General features: G+C 44.3%; 1 protein-coding gene across 1 annotated transcript in view; it reads right to left on the reverse strand.

The window, feature by feature from the left end:
* The window catches only part of megf10 (multiple EGF-like-domains 10), a 41,544-nt gene extending 24,033 nt beyond the window's left edge, over positions 1 to 17,511 (reverse strand). The window contains exons 1-9 of the mRNA XM_056736439.1: positions 17,419 to 17,511; positions 15,295 to 15,413; positions 14,615 to 14,716; positions 14,255 to 14,355; positions 13,009 to 13,101; positions 9,741 to 9,987; positions 9,540 to 9,660; positions 9,118 to 9,254; positions 8,498 to 8,710 (exon numbers count right to left, since the gene is read on the reverse strand). Coding sequence (XP_056592417.1) covers positions 8,498 to 8,710; positions 9,118 to 9,254; positions 9,540 to 9,660; positions 9,741 to 9,987; positions 13,009 to 13,101; positions 14,255 to 14,355; positions 14,615 to 14,716; positions 15,295 to 15,398 — 1,118 coding nt within the window. The 5' untranslated portion in view covers positions 15,399 to 15,413; positions 17,419 to 17,511. The remainder of the gene's footprint in view (positions 1 to 8,497; positions 8,711 to 9,117; positions 9,255 to 9,539; positions 9,661 to 9,740; positions 9,988 to 13,008; positions 13,102 to 14,254; positions 14,356 to 14,614; positions 14,717 to 15,294; positions 15,414 to 17,418) is intronic.
* Positions 17,512 to 19,798: the final 2,287 nt, after the last annotated feature.

Here is a 19,798-nt window from a genome sequence, read left to right on the forward strand (position 1 = left end):
CATAATCATCTACATGACTCGTTCACCCCAGACCCCTCCATAATCATCTACAACACTCGTTCCACCCCAGACCCCTCCATAATCATCTACAAGACTCGTTCACCCCAGACCCCTCCATAATCATCTACATGACTCGTTCACCCCAGACCCCTCCATAATCATCTACATGACTCGTTCACCCCAGACCCCTCCATAATCATCTACATGACTCGTTCACCCCAGACCCCTCCATAATCATCTACAACACTCGTCCACCCCAGACCCCTCCATAATCATCTACAAGACTCGTCTACCCCAGACCCCTCCATAATCATCTACATGACTCGTTCACCCCAGACCCCTCCATAATCATCTACATGACTCGTTCACCCCAGACCCCTCCATAATCATCTACATGACTCGTTCACCCCAGACCCCTCCATAATCATCTACATGACTCGTTCACCCCAGACCCCTCCATAATCATCTACATGACTCGTTCACCCCAGACCCCTCCATAATCATCTACAAGACTCGTTCACCCCAGACCCCTCCATAATCATCTACAAGACTCGTCCACCCCAGACCCCTCCATAATCATCTACAAGACTCGTTCACCCCAGACCCCTCCATTATAATCTACAAGACTCGTCCACCCCAGACCCCTCCATAATCATCTACATGACTCGTTCACCCCAGACCCCTCCATAATCATCTACATGACTCGTTCACCCCAGACCCCTTCCATAATCATCTACAACACTCGTCCACCCCAGACCCCTCCATAATCATCTACATGACTCGTTCACCCCAGACCCCTCCATAATCATCTACAACACTCGTCCACCCCAGACCCCTCCATAATCATCTACATGACTCGTTCACCCCAGACCCCTCCATAATCATCTACATGACTCGTTCACCCCAGACCCCTCCATAATCATCTACATGACTCGTTCACCCCAGACCCCTCCATAATCATCTACAAGACTCGTTCACCCCAGACCCCTCCATAATCATCTACAAGACTCGTTCACCCCAGACCCCTCCATAATCATCTACATGACTCGTTCACCCCAGACCCCTCCATAATCATCTACAAGACTCGTCCACCCCAGACCCCTCCATAATCATCTACAAGACTCGTTCACCCCAGACCCCTTCCATAATCATCTACAACACTCGTCCACCCCAGACCCCTCCATAATCATCTACATGACTCGTCCACCCCAGACCCCTCCATAATCATCTACATGACTCGTTCACCCCAGACCCCTCCATAATCATCTACATGACTCGTTCAACCCAGACCCCTCCATAATCATCTACAAGACTCGTTCACCCCAGACCCCTCCATAATCATCTACAAGACTCGTCCACCCCAGACCCCTCCATAATCATCTACAACACTCTTCCACCCCAGACCCCTCCATAATCATCTACAAGACTCGTTCACCCCAGACCCCTCCATAATCATCTACATGACTCGTTCACCCCAGACCCCTCCATAATCATCTACATGACTCGTTCACCCCAGACCCCTTCCATAATCATCTACATGACTCGTTCACCCCAGACCCCTCCATAATCATCTACATGACTCGTTCACCCCAGACCCCTTCCATAATCATCTACAACACTCGTCCACCCCAGACCCCTCCATAATCATCTACATGACTCGTCCACCCCAGACCCCTCCATAATCATCTACATGACTCGTTCACCCCAGACCCCTCCATAATCATCTACATGACTCGTTCACCCCAGACCCCTCCATAATCATCTACAAGACTCGTTCACCCCAGACCCCTCCATAATCATCTACAAGACTCGTCCACCCCAGACCCCTCCATAATCATCTACAACACTCTTCCACCCCAGACCCCTCCATAATCATCTACGAGACTCGTTCACCCCAGACCCCTCCATAATCATCTACATGACTCGTTCACCCCAGACCCCTCCATAATCATCTACATGACTCGTTCACCCCAGACCCCTCCATAATCATCTACATGACTCGTTCACCCCAGACCCCTCCATAATCATCTACATGACTCGTTCACCCCAGACCCCTCCATAATCATCTACATGACTCGTTCACCCCAGACCCCTCCATAATCATCTACATGACTCGTTCACCCCAGACCCCTTCCATAATCATCTACATGACTCGTTCACCCCAGACCCCTCCATAATCATCTACATGACTCGTTCACCCCAGACCCCTTCCATAATCATCTACAACACTCGTCCACCCCAGACCCCTCCATAATCATCTACATGACTCGTTCACCCCAGACCCCTTCCATAATCATCTACAACACTCGTCCACCCCAGACCCCTCCATAATCATCTACAAGACTCGTCCACCCCAGACCCCTCCATAATCATCTACAAGACTCGTTCACCCCAGACCCCTCCATAATCATCTACATGACTCGTTCACCCCAGACCCCTCCATAATCATCTACATGACTCGTTCACCCCAGACCCCTTCCATAATCATCTAAAATACTCGTCCACCCCAGACCCCTCCATAATCATCTACAACACTCGTCCACCCCAGACCCCTCCATAATCATCTACATGACTCGTTCACCCCAGACCCCTCCATAATCATCTACATGACTCGTTCACCCCAGACCCCTTCCATAATCACCTACAACACTCGTCCACCCCAGACCCCTCCATAATCATCTACAACACTCGTCCACCCCAGACCCCTCCATAATCATCTACATGACTCGTTCACCCCAGACCCCTTCCATAATCATCTACAACACTCGTCCACCCCAGACCCCTCCATAATCATCTACATGACTCGTTCACCCCAGACCCCTCCATAATCATCTACAAGACTCGTTCACCCCAGACCCCTCCATAATCATCTACAAGACTCGTCCACCCCAGACCCCTCCATAATCATCTACAACACTCTTCCACCCCAGACCCCTCCATAATCATCTACAAGACTCGTTCACCCCAGACCCCTCCATAATCATCTACATGACTCGTTCACCCCAGACCCCTTCCATAATCATCTACAACACTCGTCCACCCCAGACCCCTCCATAATCATCTACATGACTCGTTCACCCCAGACCCCTCCATAATCATCTACATGACTCGTTCACACCAGACCCCTCCATAATCATCTACAAGACTCGTTCACCCCAGACCCCTCCATAATCATCTACAAGACTCGTCCACCCCAGACCCCTCCATAATCATCTACATGACTCGTTCACCCCAGACCCCTCCATAATCATCTACATGACTCGTTCACCCCAGACCCCTCCATAATCATCTACAAGACTCGTTCACCCCAGACCCCTCCATAATCATCTACAAGACTCGTCCACCCCAGACCCCTCCATAATCATCTACAAGACTCGTTCACCCCAGACCCCTCCATTATAATCTACAAGACTCGTCCACCCCAGACCCCTCCATAATCATCTACATGACTCGTTCACCCCAGACCCCTCCATAATCATCTACATGACTCGTTCACCCCAGACCCCTTCCATAATCATCTACAACACTCGTCCACCCCAGACCCCTCCATAATCATCTACATGACTCGTTCACCCCAGACCCCTTCCATAATCATCTACAACACTCGTCCACCCCAGACCCCTCCATAATCATCTACATGACTCGTTCACCCCAGACCCCTCCATAATCATCTACATGACTCGTTCACCCCAGACCCCTCCATAATCATCTACATGACTCGTTCACCCCAGACCCCTCCATAATCATCTACAAGACTCGTTCACCCCAGACCCCTCCATAATCATCTACAAGACTCGTTCACCCCAGACCCCTCCATAATCATCTACATGACTCGTTCACCCCAGACCCCTCCATAATCATCTACAAGACTCGTCCACCCCAGACCCCTCCATAATCATCTACAAGACTCGTTCACCCCAGACCCCTTCCATAATCATCTACAACACTCGTCCACCCCAGACCCCTCCATAATCATCTACATGACTCGTCCACCCCAGACCCCTCCATAATCATCTACATGACTCGTTCACCCCAGACCCCTCCATAATCATCTACATGACTCGTTCAACCCAGACCCCTCCATAATCATCTACAAGACTCGTTCACCCCAGACCCCTCCATAATCATCTACAAGACTCGTCCACCCCAGACCCCTCCATAATCATCTACAACACTCTTCCACCCCAGACCCCTCCATAATCATCTACAAGACTCGTTCACCCCAGACCCCTCCATAATCATCTACATGACTCGTTCACCCCAGACCCCTCCATAATCATCTACATGACTCGTTCACCCCAGACCCCTTCCATAATCATCTACATGACTCGTTCACCCCAGACCCCTCCATAATCATCTACATGACTCGTTCACCCCAGACCCCTTCCATAATCATCTACAACACTCGTCCACCCCAGACCCCTCCATAATCATCTACATGACTCGTCCACCCCAGACCCCTCCATAATCATCTACATGACTCGTTCACCCCAGACCCCTCCATAATCATCTACATGACTCGTTCACCCCAGACCCCTCCATAATCATCTACAAGACTCGTTCACCCCAGACCCCTCCATAATCATCTACAAGACTCGTCCACCCCAGACCCCTCCATAATCATCTACAACACTCTTCCACCCCAGACCCCTCCATAATCATCTACGAGACTCGTTCACCCCAGACCCCTCCATAATCATCTACATGACTCGTTCACCCCAGACCCCTCCATAATCATCTACATGACTCGTTCACCCCAGACCCCTCCATAATCATCTACATGACTCGTTCACCCCAGACCCCTCCATAATCATCTACATGACTCGTTCACCCCAGACCCCTCCATAATCATCTACATGACTCGTTCACCCCAGACCCCTCCATAATCATCTACATGACTCGTTCACCCCAGACCCCTTCCATAATCATCTACATGACTCGTTCACCCCAGACCCCTCCATAATCATCTACATGACTCGTTCACCCCAGACCCCTTCCATAATCATCTACAACACTCGTCCACCCCAGACCCCTCCATAATCATCTACATGACTCGTTCACCCCAGACCCCTTCCATAATCATCTACAACACTCGTCCACCCCAGACCCCTCCATAATCATCTACAAGACTCGTCCACCCCAGACCCCTCCATAATCATCTACAAGACTCGTTCACCCCAGACCCCTCCATAATCATCTACATGACTCGTTCACCCCAGACCCCTCCATAATCATCTACATGACTCGTTCACCCCAGACCCCTTCCATAATCATCTAAAATACTCGTCCACCCCAGACCCCTCCATAATCATCTACAACACTCGTCCACCCCAGACCCCTCCATAATCATCTACATGACTCGTTCACCCCAGACCCCTCCATAATCATCTACATGACTCGTTCACCCCAGACCCCTTCCATAATCACCTACAACACTCGTCCACCCCAGACCCCTCCATAATCATCTACAACACTCGTCCACCCCAGACCCCTCCATAATCATCTACATGACTCGTTCACCCCAGACCCCTTCCATAATCATCTACAACACTCGTCCACCCCAGACCCCTCCATAATCATCTACATGACTCGTTCACCCCAGACCCCTCCATAATCATCTACAAGACTCGTTCACCCCAGACCCCTCCATAATCATCTACAAGACTCGTCCACCCCAGACCCCTCCATAATCATCTACAACACTCTTCCACCCCAGACCCCTCCATAATCATCTACAAGACTCGTTCACCCCAGACCCCTCCATAATCATCTACATGACTCGTTCACCCCAGACCCCTTCCATAATCATCTACAACACTCGTCCACCCCAGACCCCTCCATAATCATCTACATGACTCGTTCACCCCAGACCCCTCCATAATCATCTACATGACTCGTTCACACCAGACCCCTCCATAATCATCTACAAGACTCGTTCACCCCAGACCCCTCCATAATCATCTACAAGACTCGTCCACCCCAGACCCCTCCATAATCATCTACAACACTCTTCCACCCCAGACCCCTCCATAATCATCTACAAGACTCGTCCACCCCAGACCCCTCCATAATCATCTACAACACTCTTCCACCCCAGACCCCTCCATAATCATCTACAAGACTCGTTCACCCCAGACCCCTCCATAATCATCTACATGACTCGTTCACCCCAGACCCCTTCCATAATCATCTACAACACTCGTCCACCCCAGACCCCTCCATAATCATCTACATGACTCGTTCACCCCAGACCCCTCCATAATCATCTACATGACTCGTTCACACCAGACCCCTCCATAATCATCTACAACACTCATCCACCCCAGACCCCTCCATAATCATCTACAAGACTCGTTCACCCCAGACCCCTCCATAATCATCTACATGACTCGTTCACCCCAGACCCCTCCATAATCATCTACATGACTCGTTCACCCCAGACCCCTTCCATAATCATCTACAACACTCGTCCACCCCAGACCCCTCCATAATCATCTACAACACTCGTCCACCCCAGACCCCTCTATAATCATCTACATGACTCGTTCACCCCAGACCCCTCCATAATCATCTACATGATTCGTTCACCCCAGACCCCTTCCATAATCATCTACAACACTCGTCCACACCAGACCCCTCCATAATCATCTACATGACTTGTTCACCCCAGACCCCTCCATAATCATCTACATGACTCGTTCACCCCAGACCCCTCCATAATCATCTACATGACTCGTTCACCCCAGACCCCTCCATAATCATCTACAAGACTCGTTCACCCCAGATCCCTCCATAATCATCTACAAGACTCGTCCACCCCAGACCCCTCCATAATCATCTACAAGACTCGTTCACCCCAGACCCCTCCATAATCATCTACATGACTCGTTCACCCCAGACCCCTCCATAATCATCTACATGACTCGTTCACCCCAGACCCCTTCCATAATCATCTACAACACTCGTCCACCCCAGACCCCTCCATAATCATCTACAACACTCGTCCACCCCAGACCCCTCCATAATCATATACAACACTCGTCCACCCCAGACCCCTCCATAATCATCTACATGACTCGTTCACCCCAGACCCCTCCATAATCATCTACATGACTCGTTCACCCCAGACCCCTCCATAATCATCTACAAGACTCGTTCACCCCAGACCCCTCCATAATCATCTACAAGACTCGTTCACCCCAGACCCCTCCATAATCATCTACATGACTCGTTCACCCCAGACCCCTCCATAATCATCTACAACACTCGTCCACCCCAGACCCCTCCATAATCATCTACAAGACTCGTTCACCCCAGACCCCTCCATAATCATCTACAAGACTCGTTCACCCCAGACCCCTCCATAATCATCTACATGACTCGTTCACCCCAGACCCCTCCATAATCATCTACAACACTCGTCCACCCCAGACCCCTCCATAATCATCTACAACACTCGTTCACCCCAGACCCCTCCATAATCATCTACAACACTCGTTCACCCCAGACCCCTCCATAATCATCTACATGACTCGTTCACCCCAGACCCCTCCATAATCATCTACATGACTCGTTCACCCCAGACCCCTCCATAATCATCTACAAGACTCGTTCACCCCAGACCCCTCCATAATCATCTACAAGACTCGTTCACCCCAGACCCCTCCATAATCATCTACAAGACTCGTTCACCCCAGACCCCTCCATAATCATCTACAAAACTCGTTCACCCCAGACCCCTCCATAATCATCTACATGACTCGTTCACCCCAGACCCCTCCATAATCATCTACATGACTCGTCCACCCCAGACCCTCCATAATCATCTACAAGACTCGTCCACCCCAGACCCCTCCATAATCATCTACAAGACTCGTCCACCCCAGACCCCTCCATAATCATCTACATGACTCGTCCACCCCAGACCCCTCCATAATCATCTACAACACTCGTCCACCCCAGACCCCTCCATAATCATCTACAAGACTCGTTCACCCCAGACCCCTCCATAATCATCTACATGACTCGTTCACCCCAGACCCCTTCCATAATCATCTACAACACTCGTCCACCCCAGACCCCTCCATAATCATCTACATGACTCGTTCACCCCAGACCCCTCCATAATCATCTACATGACTCGTCCACCCCAGACCCTCCATAATCATCTACAAGACTCGTTCACCCCAGACCCCTCCATAATCATCTACAACACTCGTCCACCCCAGACCCCTCCATAATCATCTACATGACTCGTTCACCCCAGACCCCTCCATAATCATCTACAACACTCGTTCACCCCAGACCCCTCCATAATCATCTACAACACTCGTCCACCCCAGACCCCTCCATAATCATCTACATGACTCGTTCACCCCAGACCCCTCCATAATCATCTACAAGACTCGTTCACCCCAGACCCCTCCATAATCATCCTCCGACTCATTGACAAGACTTGTAACAGCATCATGATCGTTTGACTGAGTGTGAGTCTTACCTGCGTGTGTTGTTGGGGTGACACGGGCATTTATGTTCACATTTCAGACCATAGAGGCCCTCAGGACAGTCTCGCAGCTCACATCTGTCTCCTGTGTAACCCGTTTCACACAGACACGCTCCATTCACGTGATAACACTGAGCACCGTTCACACAAGAACACATCTGACTACAACCGAGTCCAAACGTGCCAACCGCACATTCATCCTGACACCTGGCAACACACACAACACATTTAACAGTGTTATGAATTCATGAGGTTTCATTTCACACACTGATGTCGCTCACATGCTGGATCTTCTCAATCTTTATACAGTGCAATATATGTTATATCTGTTTGGTCAAAAGCATGCTGATCTAGAACACATTTGAGTTTAATGTTGTGCTCCTCCCTGTGGCTGTGGTTGTGATGTTATTTCAGGCAGTGTAGGGTGTGGTGAAATCAGAGTAAATCAGAGTAAAAACACAGTGACGTCTTGTGAAGCCAAAGCTCTTATTATCTCATCAAACTGCTGCACTTGTGTTTCTATTCCTGCATGTTAAACACACACTTCACTCGCTCTGTAATTACAGACGCACAATCAGCTGCGCCCGCACATACGTGTGTGTGTGTGTGTGTACCTCCGTCCTGTGTATCCTGCAGTACACACACACTGTCCTGTAGAGGGTGAGCAGCTCGCTCCATTATGACACAGACACTCCTGTGAGCAGTTACTCCCGAACCGGCCCGGTGGACACGGCTCTCCACAAACCCTCCCCTAAACACACACAACCACACGGGCGTCAGTGACCCACTGCAGAACACACACAACTTAACTTTCACATCTCACAAAAACATTAGATAAAGATTTGTGTTTAACAAAACATAGAAAGTGATGTCATGATTCTTCATCACTACACAAACACATGTGAATGTTGAGTGGAGTGCAACTATGTGCCACATTCCTCAGCATCAACACATTAGCTGCATGATACAACCTCCACTAAACACTAAAACGTTGAGGTATTTATTGAGTGTGTGTGTGTGTGTGTGTGAGACGTACCATCCAACCAGGTGGACAGGAACATTCACCCGTCACATGATGACACACACCTCCGTTCTGACACGGACAGCGCTCCTCACACAGACGGCCATGTTTTCCTGGAGGACACACATCCTCACAACTGCACACAAATCAAAGACGAGCACAGCAGTTCAGGCACCCGCTGATATCAGCCACATACACATGTGTGTTTGCACTCACAATGCTCCAGTGTAACCGGGGCCGCACACACACTCTCCGCTCATGTGATGGCATGTTGCGTTGTTTTGACACTGACACTTGTGTTGGCAGTTGTGTCCATAGGTGAAGCGCTCACAAATCTCCTCACAGCGCCAGCCGCTGTATCCGGCCGAACAGATGCACGCTCCGCTCATGGGGTTACACAACGCCCCGTTCTTACACTGACAACGACTAGTGCAGTGAGGACCCCAGTGACTGCTGTCACACGCTGTAAACAACAACAACACACTCTTCACACGCAGTACAATCTGAACATGAGAGAATAAAAACACAACCTCATCATACAGCTGTTTGTTACATGTGTGTTTGTTTGACACACATCATTTAAAGCTGAACAACACTCAGGGGCGTCGCAACCGTGGGGGACTTTTCCCGGTGAGAGGGTTAAACACCCGCACTTTTTTTTGCAGTTTTTCCGCAGTTTTGTACAAACGCCTTACAGCAGTCGCTCCAGCGTTTCTCTTGCCGCTCTGTGTCTGCGCTCGATGCGGCTGCTTCTCATCCTCTCCCCTCCCACTCAATCAGAACACCGGCTTTGAGTGTGACCGGATGGTGATTGGCTGTTCTGCCTTAAGTCCCGCCTCTCTTGGTGTGTTAGATTGATCGGTCAGCTCGTGCTGAGGAGGCGGGATCTTATGGTTATTTACGTCTTCCTTTTCCAGCGACTTTGAATGAGTGTTTATGCTTTCGAGGTTTTTAAATAACCTTGATATGTGTTTGGGGAGATGTTCTGTTTATGTTTTGTTGATATGTCGAGTGTTTTCTGAATTATATTTAGTTTTAAGACTAATGCTAATTGCAAATTGGGATATTGTTCAGAAATAGCTAAATTCGGTTATTTATGTGGCATGTAATGTATAAAGTAACTGTGATGAAGAAGGCAGGGAATTGACGAGGAGGAGGGACAAATTGACCTTGTTAAGCAGTGTACTTATGGGTTTTTTGATTTTGATATTTTGAACATTGCTTTTTTTGTTTAGCTGAATACTTATGTGGATACTTACCTATTATGTTTGATTGTACCTGTTGAAGAACTATGAACGAAAAGTGTGTATTATTTTAATGGTTAAAAACAGAAAATTGTTACATTATTTACACCACCAGAGAAAAAGCTTTGTGTGTGTGTTTTTTTTATATCTCCCCTTTTCAAGGTGCAAGTAAGCAAACTTTAGCGGTCACAGTCACAGTCCTGTCAGACCCATGTCACTATTGAGCTTACCACTGTCTTTTTCCCCTGGGATTATTAAAGTATTTCTGATTCATTAGCAAGTCTACTGTACAGAGTTTTGACTTATTTTCTGTGTGTTCCGAATGTGTTTTTATACTTTACTAGTATCACTCATTTAAATAGGAAGCTTTTAATATCTTGTATGTTATACCTTTTGTACCGTTCTGTCATTACATTCAACGTTTTCATTGTTAACAAACAAAAAACATCTATCCCCCGCACTTTTGAAAAGCTTGCTACGCCCCTGACAACACTTGATGTGCACGCATGAGTTTGTGTGTGTGTGTGTGTGTGTGTGTGTGTAATTCACATGATGATGGGTTCTCACAGAGCACAGGATTCGTTCACTCTGGCATGAACATGAGGAAAATATGAGAGAGGAAGTAGATAATCCCACAGCTGTTAATAAAACTCTCTCTCTCTCTTTCTCTCAGAAACTTCAACAAACACACAACCTCCACTGAATGAACAACACAACACAATATTAACTAATGCTTGACAAACATTTGATGACATCCCAAATGACATCTGTGAGATGAAGTTGAGACGGACACCTGAACACTGGTTGTACACGTCAGTATATTATTGAACATCTCCTGAGACCTTTGATCAACGAATGATTGATTTCTCAATCAGCAAACGACCGATCTCAATACACTTTCACATAGAATCATTATTGTCTCTCACAATGATTGATTCAGAGAGAAAACATTAGATCTCATTCAATAATAACTGTGTCCTTTATTCAACTCAGGGATTCTCATGAACACTTCTGATCATGTGTCTGCCACCGCTAGTTAGTTCTCGGTCATTTCCTGTCTGTAATGTGTGTGTGTTTCTTGTGTTTGTCTGCTGTGGATCCTTCGCTCTTGGTTCAATAAAGTCTACACTTGGATCCAGTCTTCTTTCTTTACATCTTTTTTCCAGCATCACACTAATGAAACATACTGTGTGCTCACGACAGCACATGTGTCTGGACAAAAACACATCTCGCTCAAGATTCTTTGTGTATAGGCCTAAAAAACCCTTTCCTGCATCTCAGGATTAAGGTTGAATGTCATGAAAACATTCATACAGAATCTTCCGTATGCCCTGACCTGTTCTTAATGTTTCCATTCAACCTCATTGAAACACCCAGACAACAGGCTTCAGAAAGATCATCCACATCAGTGCTTCAGTGAACCGTGACCCAGTTTCAAAAATAAAAACCTGCTCCATTTCTGCTATTCAGTGTCCTGTGTGTGTGAATGAGATGAGATGAGATGCTTTAACAACATCAGTCTACGCTCACGAGTCAGTCATGTGATTACAGAGACCACGAGTTTAACACTAAATAACACATCAGTACACTCCAACAGGACGATCATTAAGCAATCACATCAACACTGAATCTATTCTTACACGTTAAATTTAGAAGATAAACACTTCAACATCCCAACATGAAAAGAGTTGTGTGACATCACGTGATCTGAGCGCTGAGGTCATTTCCTGTCTTCTGTTCTCTTTGTTTAGCTCTGGGCTGTTAAAGAAAGCTCTTTTCTCCATCATTTGGATTCAGAGCAGGCTGCACTTTTGTTGGCGTCTGGTGGGCCGGAAAGAGGCGATACAAAGAGCTTTCAGAGGAGATTACAGTCACATCACACTCTACTCTACCTGACATTAAACTGCTCAGAAAAACAATAACAACTTTATAATAAGTCGAAGCAAAGATATAAAACCAAACAGGCAGTGTTTGAGCTGATAATGCCATACACACATCAAGATTATTCTCAGGATTTATTTTATAATGAAGTACAAAATCAATCCACTACAACATTACTGCTGTATCCTGACACATATCATCACAGAGATTCATCATAAAACCTTTTCAGGCTAAATATATATATCTGTGTGTGTTGTGTTTTTGTGTTTCTGTCGACTCGTGTGTTGATGTGTGTTGTGTGCGTGTGTGTTGATGTGTGTTGTGTGTGTCAGATGGACAGGCACAGGTGCAGGACTCACCGCTGGAGCAGTCGGCTCCTCCCCAGCCCGGCTCACACTGACAGGTGTTGGGGGCCACACAGCGGCCATGCACACATTTCTCAACACAATGAGCTACAGAGAGAGAGAGAGATCAGATTTCACTCCATCAGGGCGAAGAACAGAGACACACACACACACACACAAACATTGCTCTAAGTAACTTGAGAATGAAAAGCCAAGAGAAACATGTGAGAGGCGTCTGAAGCTTTTATCCTTCACTCTCATGTTCTGAGTTCACTCGTCCTCACGACCTTATAACAGGATTCAGGAACCTCACCAAAGAACTCATTGCAAAAACTACTTATAAATACATTTGACAAAAACTACACTACAAATATAAACCATCTTCTGACTTTGTTTCATTTCTTGCACTTTGATGTCATACTGCGACCGCTCTGTGCAGCATGCTTTGCATCCTGCTAATAGCTGTAAGGTCCGGTTTATAGTATGTTTGGTCAAGACACTTATTAACTGCTGTTATCAACATAAAGAGCTGTTTGGACTTTTGTTGTTTTGTGTGAGAAGAGCTTTTGCACACCACATACTTTGCTGTATGGTGGCTTTCAAACTTGTAACATTTGATTCACAAGTTCGCCTCGGAGCTAATGAACAGGTACGGAAGGTTTGTGTTTTGCGTGCTGACCCGAGACCAGGGCTCTGAGCACAGTAATTCTCCTCGAACTCAGAACACCTGCCCCTTGACTGGGGAGAGGACCCCAGGCTCGGTGTGTGCCTGGATCATAGGTGAGAACGGGCTTGTGGTGTGGAGGAGGGATGTTGTGAAACGTGAGGGGGCTTGACTACTTATAGGCTGATAGGATGATTACAGTGATTGTTTATGGAAAGCCGGATGAGTTAATTATCCTCCCAAAACTTGTTAATAAAGCATAATTTATTTATGCACGCCACATCAATTTTTTTAGACTCCCGACCACTGATGAACATGAAAGACGTAGGAGTAATATTAGCATTATACCATGGTCTGATTGGCTGGTGTGCATTAAAAGAACAGTCCAATTTTTTGGGATATATGCTAATTTAACAACTCCCAGTCCAAGTTAATAAGTAGAGTTTTACCATTTTGGAATGTATTCTGCCGGTCTCCGGGTCTGGCAATAGCGCTTTTAGCATAGCTTTAGTATCCAATTAGACCAGTAGCATCGCGGTCAAAAATGACCAAAGAGTTTCTGTAGTTTTCTGTAGTTACACACAAAGTGATACTCACGGACACACACGTCTCTACTCTCATAAAAACCTGGACAGCACAGAGACTTGCGCCGATACATTGTCTTTACACCCCTGCGGAACGCCGTCCTGTAACTGACCCTTAAACACACAAAACAAACACAACTGTCAACATTTCACTTCTAAAAGAGAGATCTCTGTGATTGTTTGCTCAAAACGGCATGACTTTCTATCTTCTTCACATCACAAAAGAATGAAACAAGAGTGAACCCCATTGACTCCCACAAAACCACTGAGACATTTCTCAAAAATATCTTCTTTTGTGTGAACTGAAGAAAGACTCACATACGATGAGAGAGTTGAGATTTGTGTGGATGAATGATAAGAGATGAACACACACCTGTGCTGAGTGCACTTGAACCAGTTGAGAATATCCGTACAGCTGGCGTAATAAACCTGATCAAAGGGATGAGCGTATGACTCCTCCACTGTAACAGAATAACTACACAACACACACAATACAAACGTATGAAGCCGCACACAGACTGATGTGATTTGTTGTGTGACTGTATTCAGCAGATATTAACTGGTTCTTCATTATAACACAACTGTGATAGAAGCTCTTTTGTGTTTGTATTGGAACGGCTGTGACCGGCGGCACACACAAACACACACACACACACACACACACACACAGCCAATAAAACGCAAAATAAATGTGACTAACTGAACCTAAGTCTCCCTGTAACTGGATCTGAACAAATGCTGCTTCTTATTTTACTATATAATTACACATGTTACACACATCAGACATGTTGAGTGAGTGAGTGAGTGAGTGAGTGAGTGAGTGAGTGAGTGAGTGAGTGAGCGAGCGAGTGTGTGTGTGTGTGTGTGTATGTGTGTGTGTGTGAGTGTGTGAGTGAGTGTGTGTTATGGTTTGTGGCAGACAGCTGTTCACACACATTACTGAGTGAAAGTGAATCTAGCTGAGAAACAAAACACACAATCTGCTTCCTTCACTCTCTCTCTCTCTCTCTCTGTGTATGTGTGTGTGTGTGTGTCTGTGTGTCTGTGTGTCACCTCTCCCAGTGACTGCAGACATTGGGGTCATCCAGGTTGAGTGATGATGTCACTGATATTAGACAGCATAAAACAGCCAATAGAACAGGAGCGCAGGATGACATGATTTCAGCAAACACCTTAACAAACACAACACCAGATGAAAGTGACACACAAACTGTTGAATAAAACCCACCAGAGAGAGCTTGTCATTGATCACTGATGATCATTTTTCACATCAACATGAATGAACTTCTGTTCACATGACTATAGTCCTGCTGCACATTCTCATGTAAAGAAGAACAACTTTAATTGTGTGTGTGTGTGTGTGTGTTTGTGTGTGTGTGTGGACTTGGTTTTTATATGTAAGTGGGGACCTAAACCTGACTGCACAGCAACTCATGGGGACTCATGTCACTGTGGGGACTGAAATTGAGGTCCTCATGGGCACAAAAGCTTCTAAATTGTACAGAATGATAATTATTGAAAATCTAAAAACGCAAAAAGTTTTCTAGGATCTTTAGGTTTAGGGGTTGGGTCAGGGGTAGGGGATAAAATATACAGTTTGTACAGTATATAACTCATCACACCTATGGACTGTCCCAATAGAGATAATAAAACATACATACGTGTGTGTGTGCGTGTGTGTGTGTGCGTGTGTGGGCGTGTGTGATGCGTGTGTGTGTGTGTATGTGTGCGTGTGTGGGCGTGTGTGTGTGTGTGTGTGTGTGTGTGTGCGTGCGTGCGTGCGTGCGTGTGCGTGTGTGTGTGTGTGTGTCTGTCTTTGCAGTTAATGGAAGTAGCAGCAGCGCTTGAGTTTCACTGAATTAATGCCACACAGCTGCACTCACAACAACTGCAGACAAACACACACACACATGGGTGTCTGTCAATCTCAGATATCATCAGTGTTGTCTATCATACACAACACAATCACTTGAACACATTTCTCAGTACTACAGGTCATGTTTTCACAAGTCTTTACACAGTTCCTTTGACCAACTTTCAGCTTTACACATCAGTTCATTTCACATTAAACACGTTATTTATGTTTTTATCAGAAATCCAGTCATTCTTCCATAACACTAGCACAAATTTTCACTCCACAAGTGTTTTCTTTTGTAAAATGTCTTAACAAGCAGGAACGTCTCTTTCTATGGTTTATAATTCACTGAAGTCACAGTACAAACTTGAAATGATTCCCACACTTTCACCTTGTGCACACATGATCATGAAATTGAAAGTGTAACACTTGTGTCATATCGTATTACGTTTTGAAATCAGAATATATTTCAATATTACTGAAAGAATGTTGCACATTTCTGTCTTGTTCATTTTTATATTGTGCTCAATTTTGAGCTTTAGAGTAGTTCACTTTAAAATCAATCATTTTCTACAGGAGAAATAAAAACGACTATGGAGGCAAATTTGAAGTGAACTCCTTTAATGGGTTGACAGGAGTATGTTAGCATTTGCATGTTGGCATGAATAGTAGATCAAGGTTTGGTCGTGTTTGTGAGAAAAGCATGAATGTACATTAAAAGATTTTGTGCTAAAGCAATGAAAATAGATGCACACTTTAGCTCACATAGACTTTTTTTGTGATCACTGTGTGAACACTTGTGATAGAAATCGTGACTAGAAATATTATAGAAATGTGTAAAAACAGTAATGTACATTTATCCTCCATGAAAGTCTAGAGATTATACATACATGTACAGCATAAGAAGACTAACTCAAACAATCTTTAAATTGTTTCATTACGATCAATAAAATACAGTTATGCTACTGATCTTTATCATCTTCCTCATCACAAAAACAACTGAACACAAACGCGCACACACACACACACACACACAAATATAGCTTAACCAGTACACACATATACACCGACACACACGCGATCATCATCCTCATCACAAAACAACTGAACACACACACACAGATGAAAATATGAAATTATGAGTTTTTCTGAGTTTGTGACAACTGTAAATTTACTGCGGTACATTTAACCGATTACATTTAATCAATACTTGAACAATCCGGTTTCATTTAAACACCTGAAGTTAACTTATTCTATGTTAAAGTGATCTATTTCTCTTGAAAATGGTGAATCACTGATGTAATATAATCATAAAAACTCACCGCTTCACATCAAAACTCTGTTTTCTGGTGCAGACACATGCATTCCGCCTAAAGCACAGATCTGTGAACTAAATGCAGTGTGAGAGAAATCTCTCTCTCTCTCTCTCTCTCTCTCTCTCTCTTTCTCTCTCTCTCTCTCTCTCTCTTTCTCTCTCTCTCTCTCTGTCGCACCTTCAGTCACAGACGCGACGGCACAGAAACGCGTGTGACGTCACAGGGAGGAGGTGAGAGTCGACGGGGGAACTCCTCAAGTTAAAATAATATTTTGTTGTGACAGTTGTTTCATCATAAAGGTCATTTGCAGTCACATTGATTATTCTTAACTCAGTTTAAACTTTCTACATCGGCTGAGGAGCCTACCCGATTTTTCCCAGTAATCCAGGTTGTTAAAAGATTTAAAAAAGACATTTGTGACTATTGTTAATCCTTTCTTGACACTATTTACGATATTTCTGGCATTGATATTGATTTGGATGCTAAAAATGTTTTGTTTCTGTACGAAACACCGATCAACACCGCAGTAAAGATAGTTTAGCGGTTTGACATTCGGACGTTTATAAGTTGTGAATCCGCATCGCTCTGCATGAACACATTATTAAATTTGGCACACAATGATTTGTGAATTCATATGAATCGGTTTCCCCCACACGATATCCGCATTTTATTTTTGCGACTTTTTGTTTTCAAATGTCTATAACTCATGAAGCTGAAGACCTAAACACCTAAAAAACCGTCATCCTGTCCACTTTGATTTGTGAATTTTTCACAGCAAAGTTTGTCTGCCAAATCGTGTTTAGTTGTTAGATACGGAGGATGACAAATACACAGTCTCTACCATTCACAGCTACTTTCAGTGTACATGCACTCACAGCTGATCCCGATTTAATTGTTTATGCAGCCTAATTTAGTATAACTTTCACAGACAAATTCGTCTTTTTATATAATCTTACACCTGTGTTTATTATGTCCTGTATAATATTATTAACGGTTTGAGATATTATACATAATAAGCCTTTAAATTAAACAAGACAAGTGAGTCATACAAGTAACTGTACCGTTGTGATTGGTGAATTGTTTCAGTGTTTTGTTTCTCTTTCACATGTTGCTTTACTTTATATAGATAGTTTCACAAATGGCATTGCAATTTTCTCATGTTCTTATTCATAAAAAAGCTACGTCATTGTTAGGTCACCATAAAAATGTTCACAAATTGACATTATTACTTAAAATGGCTTTATATAATGCATAATCATAGTGAATTATGGCTTAAAAGGAACAGAAGGCATACTATTCCTAAAAATTGCTTGCGGTACCCTATTATATGTTTTTTGAGTTTAAAATGACTCTTTAGATTTGTGAAACATTTCACAGATCAGTATTAGTCTAAAACACATTCCTTGAGTCCTTCATGTGAAAGGAAAATTAGTTAATTCATCATCACTCAAAACAAAATAAAAGGGAACATGAAATACAATCACACACCTCAATGACTGACATCGACAAATAAAACACAAGTACTTAAATACACTGGGATAAACGAGAAGACAAGAAACACCTGGAAGAAAACCAACCTGAGGCCAATAATAAAAAAAACTAGGATACAAAATGAAACAGGAAACAGGGCAAACTCAAAAACAAACTAAGAATCCAACTAACAATGAACATGGAACACAGGCTGGGTCACAACAAGAACTACATGTACATTTGTTACTGTGTATTTATTATTATTTGCCATTATTATTATTATCATATATCATTATTTATTATTACTTACATATGTGTATTATTATTTAGGCCTAAATAAACCTTATGATGACCATTATTACTGTAACTTATCTCAGGTTTACAGGAAAAATCTGCATCACATGACATCCTATCATCGTGTTGGGCAAGCACCCCTTCATGAAAACTTCCACTGACTGATTTTACTCTCTTAAATTCCTTTGTAGCCTTTCTGGACTGTCAACAGTGTAAAATTAAACACCATTGATTATTTTTAACATAGTCAAATGTTTATTCAACAAAAGTTGGGACAGTAAATAAGGGAATAGAGACATTGAATGTTTGGGGTAGCACAAATATAACAAGTGACTGTGCACGACTATGCATCCTATGAACACAAGGATGATCAGTCCAAGGACTTGATTAAATCCAAAATTGTTATTATTGTTTAATAACGATTATTTTTCTTATGTTTCTTTGAAACTATATGAATAGAAGTTGATTGTCAAGATGTCCTCGTTGTCATAATTATCCTTGCACATTCATAATCATTAATCATTTTTTATTGAGTACATTTGTAGTAGTAGTAGTAGTAGTAGTATTTTCTCCATCCTTGCACATTCATAATTATTAATTATGTAATGATAATAACCACTTA

This window comes from Triplophysa dalaica, chromosome 22, assembly GCF_015846415.1.
Source record: "Triplophysa dalaica isolate WHDGS20190420 chromosome 22, ASM1584641v1, whole genome shotgun sequence".
Taxonomy (NCBI): domain Eukaryota; kingdom Metazoa; phylum Chordata; class Actinopteri; order Cypriniformes; family Nemacheilidae; genus Triplophysa; species Triplophysa dalaica.